This window comes from Gopherus flavomarginatus, chromosome 2 (genome assembly GCF_025201925.1).
Source record: "Gopherus flavomarginatus isolate rGopFla2 chromosome 2, rGopFla2.mat.asm, whole genome shotgun sequence".
Taxonomy (NCBI): Eukaryota; Metazoa; Chordata; order Testudines; family Testudinidae; genus Gopherus; species Gopherus flavomarginatus.
In genome coordinates, this window is record NC_066618.1 from 260907375 (window position 1) to 260929278 (window position 21904).

Sequence of the window (21904 nt, forward strand, 5' to 3'; positions counted from 1 at the left end):
AGAACACTGTCTACAACTGCTGTCTGGAGTTCCTTTCTTCCATTTCCACCCTAGACTCTCTTCAATCTTGCATTCACCTCTTCCACTCAACTAAAACTGCTGTTGTCAAAGTCTCTATTGACCTCTTCCTAGCCAAAGCTTGGAACCATTACTCCTCCATCTTCATTCTTCGTAACCTGCAAGCCACCTTCAACACTGTTGACCATGCTCTGCTTCTAGAAATCTTATTCTCCCTTAGCTTCTGTGACTGTGTTCTCTCCTGGTTCTCCTACCTCTCTAACCACTCCTTCTACATGTCTTTCCCATTCATATCTATTCAGTATGCTGCTGCAAAGATGATTTTCCGGGCTCTCACTTTGAAAATGTCATTTATCTCTTTGTATTTCTCCACTGGTTCCCTCATCTGTAGTGTATCAACCATAAGCTACTTGTCTTCGCTTTCAGTGCCCTTCCCAACCTACCTCCACCTGACCTACACTCTCTAATTCAGTATAGAAAAGTTGACTCCCACTTCAGGTTAGCCCATGATGCCAGCCTCTATGCCCATTTGTTAAATTTTCAAACAGGCTCATTTCTGCTTTCTTCCTTCAAACCCTTCCTTCAAACTCTACTTTTCCGTGGTGCGTACAAAGAAATGTTGACAACAGTTTGGTTCCTTTTGTGCTGAGAATACAGCCTATCATGCTGACCAATATTGTCTCATTATTTCTTCGTACTCCCTGTCTGTCCGTATCCATTTGTTGTCTCTTGTCTTGTACTTAGACTGAAAGCTATTCTGGGCAGGGACTGTCTTTTTTTTTTTTTTTTTTTTTTTTTGTGTTTGTGCAATACCTACAACAGTGGGACCCTGGTCTATGATTTCCTAGCTGCTATGAAAATAAAAATAACAAATAACAATATGCTATTGTAAGGAAGCATGTGGGATGATGTTTACATCTTAATGGGTGAATTAAAATAAATTTAAAGTATTTTTTTCAACAGATATATTTCTCTTAAAATAAAACACTTGCACATTTTGTTTTTGGAGAGAACTTGGACATGAGGAATTTTCAGGTTATTTGTGTGTGCTGGGAAAGTATTCTCTAACTATCATAATTATTTATGTTTATCTAGTTTAATTTTAACAAGTTGAAATTTTGGGGAGTTAGATTGAAAACTGGAAAGAGTTTAGTGTACAGTTATTGTAAAGAAATTTGAAACTGTTAGATCTAATCTTATGCTTGTTAAATCTTATATCATTATATAATTTGACCTTTTTTTCTTGTTTCAGATATTTGGTTTTCAGGCAGGATTGACCTCTTTGGACATTAGAGGATCATACTGCTTACCTACTCCAATTATCCCCTCTTTTAGTACTGCTATTTATGGCAAACTGCTTAAGTTTCCCAAATATTGGTGAGTATTAAACTCACAATATGAAACAGTAACAGATAATCTTTCACTTCATTTTTGTGTTATACTGACATAGGTTAAAGATAAATTGAATTTTATTGAGTATAGTACCATATTTGTCTCTAGGCCTTTGTGTTTCTTGTAGACTATATTATCATATAAAGTCTATTGTCTGCAATAAAATTTAGGTGAGGATGTATCTGTTAATTGGTGTTGTAGACCCTTCTTTGGTTGAATGAACTAAAGGAACAAGCTACAAAAGCCTACAGCAAATGTTTTGCTTTTTAAAATGAATGGAAGTCTTATGGACCAGTTGTTCTTTGAGTGCTAGTCCCTTTGTGTGTTTCACACATTGATATTCATGCGCACCATGCACCTGAGATCAAAGATTTCTAGCAAGTAGTGTCCATTGGTCTGTGCCCAAACAGTTGTTTCCCTCATACGACAAGGGCATAGGGCATAGGGAGCAATATGGATCAACCCCTCTCCAGTTCCTTCTTGTTGCTGCATGGCCTGAGTTGGAATCCTGTGTCTGTAGATGTCTAAGTGGGTGACTCCAGTCAGGAGGTCCAGCCGGTAACTCTTTGGTCCATCTTCTGGCAGCGTTCGGAATCTGTCAACAAAGAAAAGTCAGCATTAACTCCCACAAAGATTATGGACTTTATAGGAGTGACCCTAGATTTGACCTCCGCAAGGGCCTGCTTCCCTACGGAAATATTTGAGACCGTGAACAATTTGATAAGACAAGTCTCTTTCAGACCACAAACTCTGTCAGTCTGCCTTTTCCTACAAGGCTACATGGCATCATGTACTTACGTAACACTGTTTGCCAGACTTCACCCACTCTGGTCCATTTACCCAGCAGACACAGACCACATAAACACCAGAATAACAATAGTCACCTTGCCTCTTGGATGAATCTGGAACAAGTACATGTGGGAATTCTTTTTACCATAACCACAGCAGACGTGACTGTTATTACGGAGGCATCCCTTCTTGGGCAGCCCACCTAGACAGTCAGACCACACAAGTAATTTGGACTCCTTGTGAGGCCAGAATACACATTAACCTCTGAGAAATGAGAGCAGGCCATCTAGCCTGCAATGTATTCTTCCCACTAGGATCCTGCCATGTCCAAATAATGTCAGACAACATGACAACTCTCTTTTACGTAAACAAGTTGGAGCACAATCCCTTCTCTGAAGCAATGAATTTATGGAATTGGTACATCAGAAACCACATAACTGTCTCAGCTGCATGCCTGCCAGGTGCACAGAATTATCTAGAAGACAGTCTCAGCAAGCACTTCTCCACAGAGAATGAGTGGAAGATACACAATTCTGTCCTGAATGATCCGTGCAGTGGGGAACACCTTCTTGGGATCTGTTTGCATCCCAAATGAGTATGTAATTCACCATTTACTGCTCCAGGCAGCTCTTGGCAATGTCTCCAGGGCATCGCCGTTCTGCTGTCCAGGATAGGCCAGCTCACATATGCCTTTCCTCCCATCCATTCGCTACCACAAGTTCTGTGGAAGATTTGCTGTGACCCATTCAATTCTGGTTTCTGGACCGTCTGCAAAGTCATTCCATCCTCCTATCAGTATCCATCACTCCCAGATTTACTAACTCAGAAGAACAGAAAGATCAGACATTCCAACCCAGCCCATCTTCATGATCTGGTATTCAGAGGGGGGACAGACCTAAAACATTCATGCTCAAAGGCTGTTCAGTCTTTTCTCAATCAAAGTAGGAAAGATTCGACCAGAAAATGTTTTCTGGCTAAATAGAGGTATTTCTCTATCTAGACATAACGTAATGATGCCGGCGCGGACCAACGCTGATCTCAGGTGCATGGTGTTCATGCTTACCCACATATGGAATTATCTCCAGACTCTGCAGATATCCTTGCTATTTTAGGTTGTCTCCTGTCCTTGAAAACTTCAAGGCTTTCCACTAGTTACTTGCAGATCCATCTAGCAGCAATCAGTGCCTTCCTTCTAGTAGAGGGATAGTGTGTTTTTGTTCAACAACTAGATTCCTGAAGTTCCTTGTTAGGACATTCCCACTGGTGGTGAAATCTGCACCACAATGCAACCTCAACCATGTGCTGCCAGTATTTACCAGACGACAGTTTGAACCACTGGCCACATGTTCTACAACTCACCTTTCCATGAAGATTGCATTTTGAGTTGCCATCACATCAGCCAGAAGGATGAGTGAATGGGAGCACCTGACCCGCCATACACTATTTTTAATACTTCTTCATCCGAAATTAATTCCTAAAGTAATTTCTGTGTTTCACATAAATCAACTTGTCCTGTATGCTTCCCAAAACTTCATGCTTCTAATGAGGAGAAAAGACTTCACTCTCTGGACATCAGATGAGCTCTGGCATTCTACCTGCAAAGGACAAAACCAATAAGAAAATCACAAAGACAATTTATCGTTACAGTGGGACAGTCGTGAGAGCAAACATTATCTGCTCAGTGACAGTCTACCTGGATCTCTGGCTGCATCATTCTGTGTTACCAGTTAGTATATATTCCTTCCCTGGATGGGGTAAGAGTCCATTCCACTAGGGCACAGGCAGCCTCAAGAGCATCTCTTTAAGAGAGATCTCTGCTGGACATATGTAAGGCGGCCACCTGGAACTCCATCAATACATTCACGAAGCATTACGCATTAGTCCAGTCTGCATCTGGAGAACTGTAGGAACTGTAATATTACAACCACCTATACCAACTGTATCCTTGCTAGTCCCCTCCTGTTTAAATATTGCTTATCACCCACATCTAGAATACACATAGGAACCAGCACTCGAAGAAGAAATGGAGGTTAATTACCTGTGACTGGAGGTTCTTCATGATGTGTGGTCCCTATCTGTATTCCGCTACCTGCTCTCCCTGCCCTCTGCTTCAGATCTTATCTGATTCGCGGTAAGAAGAGAAACTGGAGAGGCAGTTGGTGTGCACTGCTCCTTATGTACTTGGTTAGAATCACAAGGGGAGCAATGATGCCGGTGCGGACCAACGCTGATCTCAGGTGCATGGTGTTCATGCTTACCCACATATGGAATACATATCAAATATCTCAAAGACCCCATAGTTACAGGTTAGTTTAACTTCAATTTCTTCTTCGAGTAGTGTCCCTGTGGGTGCTCCGCTGTAGGTGTGTGTATGCCTTTGCGCTGTCGATTGGAGAATTTCAATAAGCAGTCTGTCCCACTCATGCATGCGAGGCTAGCCAGTGTGCACGGGCATTTCTCCCTCAGTTTCTCCTCAACTGCCCTAGGTTAGAGATGGAGCTGAGAGCCGTCCATTCACGGATTGTTAATTCCTGATAATTTAGCAAATTTTTGCTTCTTTTGAATCCCCTTTTCTTTTAGTACTTGTTTGTTTTTAGTTGACCATGGCAGATAAAAAGAAAAAGAACATAAAGTTGGGGGGACTCCCCGAACAAGTGTATGCCTGGCTCTCCAGGCTTCAAAAAGGTGTCTTAGCTGCAAAGAATCCATCCTAGTAATGGATGGCCACTTGCAATGTATTCGCTACTTTGTGGAGAAGCAGAATCCACAAAAGTGAAGTTGGTGCCAGCAGGTAAACCCAGGTCCAGGAGGCATAGAGAGTTAAGGCTAAAACTCCTGATCATTGAATTGGCCCTTCAGTCACCGAAGAAAAAGGGAGATTGGAGACCTATACTGGACTTCATAGCACTCAACAGATATGTCAAAGTGCAGAAATTCAAGATAGTCACGCTGGCAATGATTGTCCCAGCGTTAGAAGTGCAGGACTAGTTCTCAACCTTTGACCTTCAAGATACATACTTTCAGATCTCTGTCATAGAGGCACAGATGTTACCTCAGGTTCACGCTGTCCCAGAACCACTACCAGTATAGAGTACTCCCTTTCGGCCTCTCATGAGCCCCAGGGTGTTCTCTAGGGTCCTTTCTATAGTGGCCCCAATCTACATTTTACAGTTTTTCCCTATCTGCCTTCTCAGGGCATGATCCTTCGTAGAGGTCCCACTAGTCACTCAGACCACACGAGACCTTTTTCTGAGACTGGGCCTTCGGAGCAATGAACAAAAATCAACCTTAACATTGGTTCAGAAACTAAAGTTTATTGGAGTCAACCTCGTTTCTGTTCAGGGTGCGCTTGCCATATCACTGATTTCTCAGTCTCTCCTTGTTGATAGAGACAATGCAATCCAGTCCTCAGATCCCATCCAGATACTGCCTTAGCTCTGGGGCACATGGCTGCAGGCATGTCAGTCATTGCTTATGCCAGACTATGCATGAGGTGCCTTCAAGCATGGTTTGGTTCGGTGTACAGACCAAAGACAATATAAACAAGCTCCTATCGATCCCCACCTGAGTCTAGCAATCCTTAAACTGGTGGAAAGAGCCAGTGAACGTTTGCATGGGAATACTGTTCACTCAGTCCTCCCCATCCCTTCTCTTGACCACCAGTGCATCCCTCAGAGACTGGGGAGTACATCTCAATGGTCACACTGTACAGGGCAGATGGTCCCCGTCAGAGACATGTCTCCATGTCTAGTAGAGCTCAGAGCGGTCCAAACCGTGTGTGCTCACTTTCTCCCTCAATCAAGAACATGTATTCTACGGTTATAGCAGACAATATGAGCTGTATGTACTACATAAACTGGCAGGGAGGTGCCAGGTCTCATTCCTTATGCATAGAGCTCTGAAGCTATGGAGCTAGTGCATCTCCCAGAATGTCATAATATCAGTGGCCTACAAACTGGGAATACATAACATGACGACCGACAGTCTGAACCGCAAGTTCCAGCTCAGCCAGAAATAGGATGTAGAACCATCCATTCTGCACAATTGTAGCAAAGTAGTGTGGCCTCCCTCAGAGACTGACAGCAAAGGAGAGCCAGATACCCCCTGGTGAGTGGAGCCTGGAAGGTCTAGGCCTCCATGTTGGAAGTGGAAGGGTGGGACAGGAACCGGAAGTATAAGGTGCAGGCCCTGCAGCTCAGTTGGGCAGGCGCCACCGAGGGAGGCAGACACTTAAAGCCCACTGCTGGAGCTGGAACCTGTGGAAGACTTCTGCTGCCCTGAGGACACCTCTTAGGTACCAGGACTGTCAGACATGCCTGATGCGGAGGAGCTGCTGGGTTTGTCAGTGGCAGTATACCCTGGGGAGATGGAGGACAACCCTGGGGTTGAGGTATACCTGGAGGAGAGGGTAGGAAGGAGTCTGGAGATAGTCGACTGTAGTCTGTCTGCAGTGCCACTCGAGACATGATCAGTGTGTTGCGGCTGGATTCCCCACTGACTCAGTGGCAGACCATACTGTCACTTTTAGAGCCTTGGGTTGGGATGCAGTGGAGTCGGGTGGGCCTGTGTCCCCCTACCCCTGCCGCCCCACCCCTGGGGTAGCAGTACTCCCCCTTCTTCCAAGAGGCATGTGTTGGTCTGTTGCACACTGGATTCAAGACGACAGACTGGGGTGTTCCTGCCTGAACCCCATAGACTGCAGTTGGTGCTCACCATTACCTGAGCCCCATAGACAGCAATTGGTGCCCAACCCCAGCCGGCTCCCTAGATGGTTTGCTGGATGCTCAACTTTCTGCCGGTGCCCTAGACTGTTTGCTGGGGGCCCCGCCCTGGCTGAGGGTCTGTTATTGCACACGTGTGGCAGCAAAGGGAGGTGGCCTCTGCCGGAGATAACAGTGAGGGAGAGCCACCCACACCTAGGACTACATCGATATATTTCGACAATGGGGGGTGCCAGAGAGAGACTTGTTCGCCACTTACTAGAACAAGAGATGTCTGCAGTATTACTCCAGAGTAGGGATAGAATAACACTCCAGGAGAGATGCTCTTCTTCTTCCTTGGGGCAATGGCCTTCTTGACGCCTTTCCTCTATTCCCTCTGTTGCTGAAGGTCCTGTTGAAAATAAAAAGGAGAAAAACAAACATCGTCCTGATTGCCCCAGACATAGTACCCTTACCTGTCTAGGCCAGACAGACATAGTACCCTTACCTGTCTCAGCTGACTTTGTGTTCACCAATGACCCTATTGATCATTACTGTACTTCCTCTGAACAGTATGCCTCTATGGGCTGGAACCATGAAGGAGCCATATTTTGAGATGTAGGACCCATGGATTGAGGTGAAGGGTGTGACCCTTTTTCTGTGACAGGAGATATTGCACAGTAGGAAGGGTGCTACTCATTGCACCTTCCTTCAGAAATAGAAGAGATACCAGATATAGTGCCAGCCTAAGGATGTCACCCCTAATTCAGCCACCTTGCTGGTGATCCTGAACTACCTGTTATCTTCAAAGAAATCGGATCTCTCTATTCGCTTGCTGAAGGTTCACTTGGCAGCAATTGTAACTTCCCACCAGCAGGTAGAAGGCTACTGAGTCTTCACCACAACGATGAGGAGGTTTCTAAAAGGTATAGCAAACCTTTTCCCACAACACAGGATCCCCAGTCTGCAATGGAACCTTAATGTAGTGCTAAAGGGCCTGACTAGACCACCATTTTAACTCATGTCCACTTGTTCATTAAATCACCTTTCCATGAAGATGGCAGTGCTCATCTCCATCATTTCTGCCAGAAGGATAGGGGTGATAGTAGCTTTGATGGCACTTCTCATAAGAACATAAGCACAGCCATACTGGTTCAGACCAAAGGTCCATCTAGCCCAGTATCCTATCTTCCAACAGGTTTCAGAGTAGCAGCTGTGTTAGTCTGTATCCGCAAAAAGAACAGGAGTACTTAGGTGCCACAAGTACTCCTGTTCTTTTTGTCTTCCAACAGTGGCCAGTGCCAGGTGTTTCAGAGGGAATGAACAGATCAGGTAATCATCAAGTGATCCATTCCGACACCCATTCCCAGTTTTTGTTGAACAGAAGCTAGGGATACCATCCATTCTGGCTAATAGCCATTGTTGAACCTATTCTCCATGACTTTTATCTAGTTCTTTTTTTAACCTTGTTATAGTCTTAGCCTTAACAAACATCCTTTGGCAAAGGGTTTAACAGGTTGATTAGACCCCCTTTTACGGTGTTCTTCCTGGACAAAGTCTTGTCCAGACCACACCCAAAGTTCATTCCCAAAATAATTTCTGCATTTCACATGAATCAACTTATTCAACTCCCAACATTCTATCCAAAACCTCATACGGGTAACAGAGAGGCCATCCTCCATACGCTTGATGTGAGGAAAGCCTTGGCCTTGTATTTAGACAAGACAAAGACCTTCAGAAAATCTCCAGGACACTTCCTCTCAGTGGCAGATAGGTCAAAAGGTACAGCAGTTTCAGTTCAGAGACTCTCCAATTGTGTCTCTTGCTGTATTTAAACTCTGCTACCAATTGCATGGGATAACACCCTCATCTTCAGTATGCATGCATTCCACGAGGTCAGTGTCCTCATTGATCGCCATCTTCAAGGGTATCCCCAAATCAGAGATCTGCAGAGCAGCTACATGGGCATCTACACATACCTTCGCAGAACACTATACCATCCTGAGTGATTCGAATCCTGACGCCCAATTCCGGGCCTTAGTACTTTAATCTCTATCAGACTCAGTTCTGAAGTTCCAGCCTCCAGCAGTGGGTACTGCTCGGGAGTCACCTACAGTGGAGCACCAATAGGACACTACGTGAAGAAATAACCTTGTGCACCAACGATGGTTCTTTGAGATGTGTCCCCCTATGGGTGCTCCCTTCTTTCTTCTACTTCAGAGTTCTACTGGTTGACTCTGGTAGAGAAGGAACTGAGGGAGAAATGCCCATGCATGCTGACTAGACTCATGGCAGGTGGGGAGCCACACGTGCTCGGGGGACATGGACTGCTATTGAAATTCTCTGATTGACAGTGCAAGGGCGCGCACACCACACACCTACTGTGGAGCACCCATAGGGGGATACATCTTGAAGAACCATCGTTACTGCACAAGATGAGTAACTTCCTCCCATTTTTTCTTGAATGAATACCAAGAGTAGATGTCAACTGACAGATTTACATGTGTTTAACTGAAGAGCTGTGTTCTCACTTCAGTCAAACTCAGGGTTTGAAACAAAGTAGGGCAATAATCTACAACCTAGCTCCACAAGTAAGGTCTTGTGTTTAAAATAGTATGCTGCAGAAAAAAATTATTTTTGTTTTTTTTTTAAAAATTTTCAATTAAATATGGCATTTTGCTTGTCATAGCAGAAATTTTTAGGGTTTTCCCTTTGGTTCTAAAATATAATATATATATATATTTTGCTTGCATTGAATGAAAGTCTTCTCCTTGAGAAATATTATTAAAAAAAAAGCAGAAATCAGGGAGAAGAAAAGTTAGCATGTTAAAAATACTGTCCTCATATTTAATATTTTATATACATGAATGGGAAAATGTATTTTTGTCCTATTAATATTTATGAGCTATGCAAATACACTAGATTTATATATAATACTACACTGGAATATACTAAGTTGTTTACTACTGATAGTTGCACTTTGTTATCTTAATGGATAATAATATTTTAACACAGTCAGTACACCACCAGGTGGTAGTAGATTAATTTTTCTTGGTCATATTTTTCATTGATACGTCACAAAAACACCTAATACTTTATGTGAAATAGTGTGCTGATCTTTCATTTTTCTGATGAATTACTGACTTTATTATGGTATTTTAGAAGTGATGTAAATTGTCAACACTGGTGAAGAGTACTTTAGTCGTTAACATTAGGAGAAACAAACTTTTTTCACTCAGCGTTAATTTGCTGTACTTGTTAAGAAGTATTAGCATGTAAAAATGAATTAGATGTTTAAAACCTAAATATAAATTTTGGTTTTATATTATTTTGAAAAATTTGTGTACATGTGCGAAATGAAATTTTAAAATGATCTAATTCTTTTGAAGATGTTGGCACTGAAAATCTGTCAGTAGGCAAGCTACTTAGTAGTGTTTAGCAATGTTTGTCTCCGAGCATATTATGCCTTCTATCATTTTATTTTTTATTTGTAGACTGTAGGTTACTTTATGTGATGCAACATGATAAATTCCTGAGGCAGAAAAAACAACTCAATAGGCCACCAAGAAAAAAGAAAACTCGTAATTTAAGCAAAATATGGTGCTATCTTAAAATGAGAACATATATGTCAACTTTTGGGAACAGGATTTATAACCCGAATAGCATCTATAGCTTACTACGTTTCTAAATTATTTTAATAGCGAGTTTGATCATTTGTCTTCAGAGTATAACACTTTTGTAGTTTTTTAAAAAATGTAAATGTATTTCACAATCTTAATAAGATAAAACTAACTTATGCGAACAATTTATCTAAACCAAGCAATGCCAATTTGAGGGTAATAAAGTAGAAAAAATAAATGAGTACAGCAGCAGCCTGCTTAAATGAAGTGTAGTTTGAAGTGAATAAAACTCCAGATGAAATGCATCAAATAGCACTTGAACTAAATCGAAATCGGCATAAGGACTGAGAGCTTCATTGAAGTCATGCACTGAGTGAGAATTAGTCTGGTAGAATATCCTGGTAATGTCATTAAGCTTCAACTCATTTTTTTTCCTTCAAAATTATACCACCTGCTTTATTTGGATTTTTAGATTTCACATTCCAGAATTTCTTAAAGTACACACATCTGATGCTACATATGTTCTTCTATTTCTTGGGAGAAAATGTATACCACAGCCAGAGCTTTTAAAAACAAAGACATTTTATGAACTGTTATGGAATCCCTTAGGTAGTATGTTTTCGGTTAGCAGCGAAAATCTTAACTTTATTTCTGACATAAATCAACGGAATAGCTTTCATTTTTCTTGTTTCAAAATAAAAATTCCAAACTGTACATTAACTATATACAATATATGCTATAATTTGCTATATTTACATTTTTTAAGTGTAGTGGAGAAATGTAGGTAACATTTGATAGATGAAAGTAAATTAGTTCTCCCCCCATCTCCCATAAAGATGCTGGCAACTATTTTTATCATTTAAACAAATGATATTTGTTTTTGTTTACTAATTTGGTGTTTTAATACAAATGAATATGTGGGCTTAATGCCAAGAGATTTGCTCAGAGCAATTAGTTCAATGTGTTTCTGACTATATTTTAAATTGCTGTATATGTAACTTAATTCTATAATTAAAATAAAAAATACCTTCTGTGTCCTTGTTCACAGTGGCAGTAACCTACAAAATACAATTTTAATATTTGTGTTTTACAACTAATTCATGTAGTGTTGCATGCCAGGCTATTAAACAGCTTTCAAACCTTCCAGGCAGACATTTAAAAGCAACTGAAAAATTAGCAGAATATGGCTCGAAAAACATACTGACTAATAATAATAATGCAAAACAGAAATCTTGAGAGGAATTAACTTTTTTTCGTTTTTGGCTAGAATTTATTTTTCAGCAGATGAGGTAATTGAGTGTAGGACAGTTTAGTATTGTAACACAGTATCACCAGTAGAGTAGCACTTTGTTGTTCTGCAGATGAATATTTGTTAAGGTTCCTGTGGTACTAAAGATTAGATTCCTAAGAGAATTCTGTTTTTTGTTTTAAATATCTGGTCTGATACAGAAATGTTTCATGTATGTTTTATGAGGTAGATTTTGGTCCAGGTCTCATGTCATTTATATCATTATTTTCTCCTCTGCACATTCCCATGCTTGGGATGCATCATCAGTGCAGCCTGGATTAATGCAAATGGCTTGAAGCAGTGTCAGCTGGAATGTCCTCAAACTGCCTGTTTACTCCCCTGGGAAATCTGAATGTCTGGAGGGTGAGAACATAAAAGAGGACAGGTTGAATGAGCTACCTCAGTTCCTTCCAGCTGTGGTAGTAAGAGGCCAAGGATCTTCCCTGTCTTCACTTATTCAGTCTTTTTTGGAACAGTTGTTTCAGTTAATTCACTGTATTTTAGCTACATCTAGTTAGTGCAGTCCAGGTTAGTGTTAGTTTAGTGTTGTGTTTCATGTATTTCTTCTTTTGTCTGAGAGGATTGCGTTGCCCCGTCATGGGGTCCTTGGTTCTGCTAAGGAGGAACAAAAAGCGAAGAAACTGCTGTTCAAGAGTTCTGCCTCTGCCCCTGCTGTTTTCTTGTCCTTGGACACCCATGCTTGATGTGTGGCTTGCTGGGGGGATGCCATTCCACCAGACATTGTTCCATCCTTTATCCCAAGGGCTAAAAAAGAATGACAAAATAGACTCTAAGGCTAAGTAGTGCTGCTTCAGGAAACCTTAACATCAAAGCCTCCTGATTCTGACGGACAGGATTTCATAAATGCTTGGAGACCTGCTTCAGCTCCAAATCTCGAGGGAGATAAGGTTGCTTGGCCAATGCAAACCCTATAAAGTAAGGAAATAGAAGGGTATGTCTATACAGCAGGTTACTGCATGATAAGCTGGGTTGCTCCAGGAGGTTTGCACTAATTGTCCATGTGGATCCTGCTGTTACAGACTAAAAGTTCTGTAGTGTGCTTTGCATACTGCTTCAGTAGGTACTAACACGCTGTATAGACAAGCCCTATATTCAGGGCCGGTGCAAGGATGTTTTGCGCCCTAGGCGAAACTTTCACCTTGCACCCCCCCCCGCGCCCCCACTCTGAGGCACTCCCCCCACGGCAGCTCCCCCCCTCTGCCCTGAGGCGCCCCCCTTGCGGCAGTTCCCCACTCTCCGCTCTGAGGCACCCCTCCCCCCACCCCAGCTCACCCCTGCTCCGTGCACGAGCGCCCCAAGCATACTGTGGCCGCTTCACTTCTCCCACCTCCCAGGCCCTACAGAAGGCAATTATATTCTGAGTGTTCACAGCCAGATGACCTTGTACTGCCAGTGCACGGAGAGCTCTGTTGAACTGGCATGTTGGGTTCCCTCCCTGTCCTGAGAAGCCACAACTACAACACAGAGAATCCTGATCAGTAGCTTCTTGTGATTTGGGAGAGAGTGTCTAAGGATGCAGAAGACACTATCCAGCCAGCTCAAGGAGCAAATCCCGCAACAGACCTGGACCAGAGGGGGAAAACCCCTGAAGAGCATCAAAAACTGAACCCCTAGATACTGCAGTGGGTTCTCAGCTCCCTAGGGAAAGAAGTAGGGCTGCTAGACAACCCCCTTTCCTTCTCAGTGTACATCAGGGAATTCTCATGGTGCTCAGGTATAAGCCTTGCAAACCCTAGAGATTCTAGGTCCCAGAAAGGTAAAAGCAACCATCACCTTGGTAGTGCAATAATTAGTGTGATTAATAAGCAAGTGGTGAAAACCAGTGGTTAACCCCCTTCTTCTTTACTTAAGGGAGTGTTTGTTGGGGCCTTTCCTATACAGAGAGTATGTCTACACTACAAAAAAAACGTATGGCATTGAGTCTCAGGGCCCAGGTCAGTTGACTTGGGCTCTCAGGGCTTGGGCTGTTAGGCTTAAAAATAGCAGTGTTGATGTTTGGACTCAGACTGGAGCTTGACTCTGAAACCAAAGATCTCAGGTGGAGCCCAGTCTATTTTTAAGTCTGAGTCTGAGTCAGCTGACCTGGACGCTGAGACTCAATGCTGTGGGTTTTTCTTTGCGGTGTAGGCGTATCCCAGAGAAGTTCTTGCAGTGCTCTGTACCAAACTCATCATCCCCTCCCACCTCGCAGCATGTCTGGGCATACAGAGGATTCTGTCACTGTCCTGTGAAACTCTTCCTCGGGTTGCAGTGTAATGGGAATTGTGCCTGTCTGACTTTCAACCCAGGGACTTTTACTCTATCAGGGCATGGGGCTCAGATTCAGGCAGCAGCAGAATGGGATTTATGCCTTCTGGTCATCATCCATAAACTTTTGTTTTGTCAGGGAAAGGGGCTCTCTTTCCTTCTCTTTCCCTCATCATAGACAGGCCACGCTTTAAAATGTAAATAATCGGTAACCAGAACAAAGGCACACGAGGAGTCTACTTCCTAGAAACCTGCATCATCATGGCGTTACTGGGGAGGAGGGCAGGGGATGTGGAGATAAATACCTTCTCATGTTCAAAATGATCCTGATTTACTGATTAAAGTCCTGAGTGCAACTAGGTGACTTCTACTATTCTTACTTGGGTGCTAGACACCCTAGAGGGGCAAGCAGGCAGGCTTTCAGGCTCCTAGGGCATTTAGCAAGCATCTTCTACAGTTGAGGTATTTGCATGTTACCACAATGGTAAAAATTTGCAAAGGTCCTAAACTTTATTGCATCAAGGCATTTCCTAGCAGTGGTCATATTTACCAAATTATCTCCAGTGACTAAGATTGCTGGTGTCATTCATCAGCTTCGTCCATTGAGTGGGTTTCTTAAAATGTGCCTGCAGAATTTCCTTCTAATGACGTGGAACCACACACCTAATGGAATGCGAAAGTAGATGTTGTTCTCAAATCACATCCAATTGTCCCTTTATGGGCAGCTAACTACAAACAACACGCTCACTGCCAACCCAGTATTCACTCCAGACCTTGCATTATCGGTATGGAGGCAAGGATGGAGTAGCATACTTGGAATAAAGTCTCCAACATCTGAGAGTACATATCCATTTAGTTTATTCATGTCTGAACAAAAAAAAACCCTAACCCACAATTATGGCCCTAAGGGTTGGACCAGTGATCCATCAAATCCAATATCCTGTCTAGGTCAGTGGCCAGTACCAGCTGCTTCAGTGAAAGGTGCCAAGAAACCACATAGTGGGAAACCATGGTGCTCACAGGGGAAGTCTCCTTTTACCTCCTGTTAGAGATTGGCTTATGATAGAGGCACGAGTGTTTGGTTACTCACTAGTTTTGGAAGGGATATAGAGTTCTATTTTTTCCCTGGAAATATGAATTACATCCTGGGCAGAGAAGAGTCTGCCACCTTTCAAGGCAGTTCACATAAAGGATATAGCAAAGAGGAAAATGGAAATTGAAGTTGTCATGCTACTCTTCCGCTAATCTAGAAGGCACTTTGAATTTGCTAGACAGCCAAGGAACCCATTCTGGCACTTAAAGATTATACCTATAGGAAAGTACATAGGAGGAATGGTGATGCAGTACTTTGATTAGTGCATAAACCCCCTTATTTTTGCCCTAAAATCAAAGAGGTGGGCTTATCTTGCATGTCATGGATGAGTTGCAGGAACGTTTCTGCAACAAATGTTTCTCAGGGTAAGCCTGTAGAATTTACAATATACTGTGGCTGTCAAGTGATTAAAAAAATTAATTGTGATTAATCACATTATTGTTGTTAATAGAGTACTATTTATTTAAATATTTTTGGATGTTTTCTACATTTTCAAATAGATTTCAATTACAACACAGAATACAAAGTATGCAGTGCTCTATTTTTGATTACAAGTATTTGCACTGTAAAAAACACAAAAGAAATAGTAATTTTCAATTCACCTAATACAAGTACTGTAGTGCAATCTCTTTATTGTGAAAGTTGAACTTACAAATGTAGAATTATATACAAAATAACTACATTCAAAAATAAAACAATGTAAGATTTTAGAGCTTGTAAGTTCACTCAGTCCTACTTCTTGTTCAGCCAATCGCTCAGACAAACAAGTTTGTTTACATTTGCAGGAGATAATGCTGCACGCTTCTTGTTTACAATGTCACCTGAAAGTGAGGCCAGGCGTTTTCATGGTACGGTTGTAGCCGGCATCACAAGGTATTTATGAGTCATATGCGCTTAAGATTCATATGTCCCTTTATGCCTCAACCACCATCCCAGGGGACACGCATCTGTGCTGATGACTGGTTCTGCTCGATAACAATTCAAAGCAGTGCCGACTGACACGTGTTCATTTTCATTATCTGAGTCAGATGCCACCAGCAGAAAGTTGATTTTCTTTTTTGGTGGTTCCAGTTCTCTAGTTTTCTCATTGGAGTGGTGTTCTTTTAAGACTTCTGAAAGCATGCTCCACACCTTGTCCCCCTCAGATTTTGGAAGACACTTCAGATTCCTAAACCTTGGGTCAAGTGTTGTAGCTATCTTTAGAAATCTCACATTGGTACCTTCTTTGCATTTTGTGAAATCTGCCGTGAAAGTGTTCTTAAAATGAACAACATGTGCTGGGTCATCATCCGAAACTGCTATAACATAAAATATAGGACAGAATACGGGTAAAACTGAGCAGGGGATATACAATTCTCCCCCAAGGAGTTTAGTCACAAATTTAATAAACACACTTTTTTTAACGAGCATCGTCGGATGGAAGCATGTCCTCTGGAATGATGGCCGAAGCATGAAGGGACATATGAATGTTTATCATATCTGGCACGTAAATACCTTGCAATGCTGGCTACAAAAGTGCCATGCAAACACCTGTTCTCACTTTCTGGTGACATTGTAAATAAGAAGAGTGCAGAAACTTGTTTGTCTCAGCAACTAGGAGTCCTGGCACCTTAGAGACTAACAAATTTATTTGGACATAAGCTTTCGTGGGCTAGAACCCGCTTCATCGGATGCATGGAGTGGAAAATACAGGAACAGGTATAAATACATGAAAGAATGGGAGTTGCCTTACAAGTGTGAGGTCAGTCTAATGAGACAATTCACTTAACAGCAGGATACCAAGAGAGGAAAAATCTCTTATGTAGTGATAATGAGAGTGACCCATTTCAAACAGTTGACAAGAAGGTGTGAGTAAGAGTAGGGGGAAATTAGTATTGGGGAAATTAGGTTAGGTTTTGTAATGACCCAATCACTCCCAGTCTTTATTCAGGCCTAATCTGATGGTGTCCAGTTTGCAAATTAATTCCAGTTCTGCAGTTTCACATTAGAGTCTGTTTTTGAAGCTTTTTTGTTAGCGATTGGCTGAACAAGAATTAGGACTGAGTGGACTTGTACATTGTTTTATTTTTGAGTGCAGTTATGTTACAAAAAAGATCTACATTTGCAAGCTGCACTTTCATGATAAATGCACTACAGTACTTGTAAGAGGTGAATTGAAAAATATTATTTCTATTTATCGTTTTTATAGTGCAAATATTTACATTGGCAAAGATAATTTACATGTTGATTTCAATTGCAACACAAAATGCAATATGGATGAAAAATGTAGAAAAACATCCAAAATATTTAATAAATTTCAATTGGCATTCTGTTGTTCAACTGTGCAATTAAATCTGCGATTAATCATGAGTCATTTTTTAAATTGCAATTAATTTTTTGGTTAATCATGTAAGTTAACTGCAATTAATCGATAGGGTTACAATATACCTATATTGTAAGTTGTGTCTCCCACCTCATCATTTAGGTTGTATACATATTCTTTAAAAAAATCATTATAAATCAGTTGCCAGCGAACCAGTCAGTTAAGAAGGGATGGAAGGCAAAATTACATGAGAAATTTTGAAAGTTCTGACTCCAAGCTGGTTTTGACATTTTTTTATACTGTTTTAATATCTTGGATTTTCATTACTATGTAATTCAAAAACATCTCGACCAATTTCTCTCAAACTTACTCCCCCAACAACACCCACGCACTCAATTTTCTGGCCTGAAATGAATCATGAGAATTTACAGCCATATGTTTTTGTTTTTGTTTGTTTGATGAAGTCAGGGAAGCAGAGTTGTGAAGATAGGAAATTGTTCCTTTTCTGAATGTTTAAAAATAAGATGTTCAGTAGAACAGTAAACATTGTATAAGAAACAAGGACCCAGGAAACATGTTTGCCTAACATGGTTTTGGTATTTCTTTTGCAAGTCAAAGGATTTGCAAATGTTTTTATGAAGATGTATTTTAGGGTTTTTTTTTTAATATGAGGTGGTATTAACTTTTATAAGAATTTGAGTAAAGTACTTTATAGTTATATAAGACAAAGCACATTCTAGTGGCTAAAGAGCAAGACAAAAAGACTGGCTATCTGGGTTATTTATATGCATTAAATGTAACTTCAGTACTTTGCCAACTCCCCCCCCTCAAATAAGGTGGTTTCCAGTTGGCTGAAGCACAAATCTGTTCTTCAGTCAATCTTTTTAGGTGTGCAGTTGCAATGCAAAAATTGTATGGATGAAATCTGGGTCTCACTGAAGTCAATAGCGAGATTTCAACCTCTTTTTCTAGTTACTTATGGAATTACATCTCGCTGAGTGCTTAAAATGCATTCTTTGCAGTCTCCAATATACTGAAGTCATTTGGCATAACAGCAATGAAGTTATACTGGAATACTGTGTCAGACTGAAAGGCTCTTGCTTTGAAAATTAGTATATCAGTTATGTTCCAATATGTATTTTCCATAGATGTCTTGGCTTTGATTTTGCATTTATGTTACAGTGGGAGAATGTTATTCTGTGACATTTTATTATACTTACAGTATCTTTTTAAATATGTCTGTATCTGATTATTTTGATCGTCTTGAGACTCACCAGGGTTTGTGGAACTATTTAATGTTTAAATAATAGTAACAAGACACTTTCAAAGTTAGTAGGCTAAAACTAAACCCAACTTTTTTTCCCCTTATATGTCTGCAAAATCTTTTTGTGTGTTTAAAAACTGCTTCAAAGATTTTAGTATTTTTTAGAAAGAATTATATGGCAAACCTGGGGCTATTGCATTTAAATCTGAAATATAGTTTTTACTAAGGGCTAGTGTAGCTGTTGGAGAGAAATGAAACACATTTACTAGTATATAATTATTTACGTTTAATACAAGCAAGAAATTTTGAGTCATACCTGAAATACTTTAAAATATTTTTAAACAAAGTTATTAAGTAGTGAGACTGCCAATATAATCCTTCCTTTACAGCCTGCACACTCTTTCTGCTACTTGTACAGTGCATAATCGTGGAACATAAACATGAACTGTAACGTCTCCATCAGTGCAATGTTTCAGCTGGACTTTGACATTTACCCCGCCTCCCCTGCCTCACACACTCTCTCTCCCACACACACTAACACCCCCCACCCTTTTTAGTCTTTCTCCTCTGATCTTTTCTAGTGATGATTTCATAGGCTCAATCTACACTAGAAAAGGTTTGCTGGTATAGATATGCCTGTGGAGATGCAGTTTATGCTGGCAAAAGAGTTTCCTTGCCAGTATAGTTCATGCTGGTTTCCCAAGCGAAATACACTGTATCAGTGAAAGCACTTCTATAGTTGTAGAACTGCTTCTACATCAGCGTTATGCTGATGTAGAACTGTAAAAAGAAAAATCTCACCCTGGTCAACATTATTCTGCCAGCAAAAATTTCTAATATAGACTTTGGGTTAGTCTGTAGTGTCACCTAAAGAGTTGCATATCTTGTGAATCTTCTGAAAGAGAAATGGAACCAGTTTCTTAGTCCATAGCTAAGTCCCTACCTTAGAAAAAAAATCCCATCTATGAGTCCCTTTCGGTCAGCAGCAGTTATCCTCTGATAATGGTAACCTCATACATGCCAACATCTTTAAAGCAAAAAGCACCAGAGATGTAAATGTATTTGTTTGCTTGTTTTGCATACATTTTGATATATTATTCTAGGATTACTTAGAACTGAGGAGAGAGATGGAGTGCAAAAATAGAATAGAGAGAACAATAAAGAAAGGAGAGGAAAGAGTTGGACTCCAGCATTTAATTCTCTTCCCCTTCCCATCATCAGCATTTCATTCCACAGCCACCGTCCCCTTCTATCTCCACAAAGAAATTTCATTTTTCCTAACCCTCGCTTCCTCTTCCCAAGTACACACACTCACCACCCACCCTCATCTTCCAAGTATTTTCCCCACTCTTACACCCTCCTCTTCAAGCCTTTCAGCTTAACTACCTTGTCGTTACTTCATCATGTTATTTTGACACCTGTCTTCACCCCCAGATCTTCTCAATCTTCTCCCCTCAAAGGACTTCATTTGACTCCTCCCTTTTCATTAGAAACCTGGGAGAGGGGGTGTTGATGGGAGCCTATTCTTCCCCACTCCAAACCCTCCTCAGGTCAGGCTGGAATCAGTTGTGTGAGCATTCTGGCAGCTTTCCACCCCTTTCTGGCTTCCCCTGCTACACTGCCTCCACGCCAGGGGGGAGATGAAGACACTGGGCTTGTGGCCTGATTGAGAGCTCATAATGAGTGATGAAATCATTAGATTTCCACCACGTCTTCCAGGTGCTCCTGTTCAGGACACCTTTATCTTTGCCCCCACCAACAAGGTAGTTCTTGTCTGGGGCCCCTTCCTGCCTACCTGACCCTTTCCTCCTAGTCCTATGCTGGCTCCTACAAAGCCACCACTCCTTATCCCAGGACACAGATCCTCCCCTTTATCTCAGGAGTCTTCTGGGAGGACCCCATGGCTTCCCATATGTTTGCTTCAGGGAGTGTCCAAATGTCCACCTTCTTCAGTCTTTGAGGGCAGGAGGCAAACTAAATTGGAGCTCCATCTCTGTAATCTACAAATTTCCAAAGAGTTATAAGAAAAAATAATTAAAGTTGAAAGATTAACTACAAAACTTGGGATAGGGAGGGAGTTCACAGTCTTAAATTATGCATTGTGTTTTGGCAGACTTAAAAGTTAAGGTACATTTACTTTTTAAAATAATTTTTGACTTTTTTTCCCTTTGACCTCCCAGCTCCTGTTGTTCTCTGTTTCCCGTACAAGAGTTGATTGATATATAATAAATATAGACACACATGTATAAAATTTAACTGTTACTAATAATTCCCTCGATTGTTAAAACTGAGAGAATTTTAAAATTCTATAACACTTCCTACTCCTTCTCCTGAGCTTGGATTATGAAGATGGATTATTTAGTTTCACTTTTGTGTCTAGTCAGTTTTTAATCAGTTTAACTTTTAAGTTCTCATGCATGAGCATAATGCTACAATATTAGATTTACAAATACTATGAGGAATTTTTTTTCCCTAGCTTTAGTGGCTTTAGCCTGCTGCTGTCATTCATGACTAAAGCAGCTTCCTCAGCTAATAGTAGTCTGTGACATTTTGATAAAAACTAGAACAATACAAAATTTACACAGCAAACGTTAAATGGATTAGAAACTGGCTAAGTGACAGGACTCAAAATGTAATTGTAAATGTGGAATCGTCTTCAAGTGGGTGTGTTTCTGATGCGGGCCCACTGGGATTGGTTCTTGGCCCTATGCTATTTAACATTTTTATCAATGTTATATTCCTAAATTTAGAATTCCACACTTTAGACTTATTCTCTAAAGTATCTCTGAAGCTTGCATTTTTTTCTTTTTTCGAAAATTGTTTCTAGCAAAGGTTTGTCAGTCTTTTTCCAAAGACAATGTGTCCTCTGGCTCTTCACAAAACAGAAATGAAACTTCATTATTACCCAGCCAGACTCTTCTGCCTTTACATTAAACAGAAAAATCCTGGTTTGTGAATACCATAATTTAGTGGTTTCCCCATTCTGATGAATTGTCTGACTAGCATGCTTTATAGAGGTCAGATTGGAAAAATTAGTGGTACTCCCTGAAATTTCACCCATTTAAGAGACCAAAATGAGATGCCACACACTCAGTTATGCAGAACTTAATAAAGTAAGTAGAGGTGACCTCTAATGTGTCACACTTGAGGTTTTTTAATGGAGCAAAGTA

At 41.0% G+C, this 21904-nt stretch overlaps 1 protein-coding gene across 12 annotated transcripts in view; it reads left to right on the forward strand.

The window, feature by feature from the left end:
• VPS13B (vacuolar protein sorting 13 homolog B) overlaps window positions 1-21904 on the forward strand; it is a 913516-nt gene that overhangs the window by 188459 nt on the left and 703153 nt on the right. For all 12 annotated transcript variants that reach the window (XR_007772613.1, XM_050940452.1, XM_050940449.1 and 9 more), the window contains exon 16: window positions 1271-1395. Coding sequence is in view for 11 of the 12 variants with exons in the window: in XM_050940452.1 (XP_050796409.1) it covers window positions 1271-1395 (125 nt within the window). In the remaining variant the exon portion in view is untranslated. The remainder of the gene's footprint in view (window positions 1-1270; window positions 1396-21904) is intronic.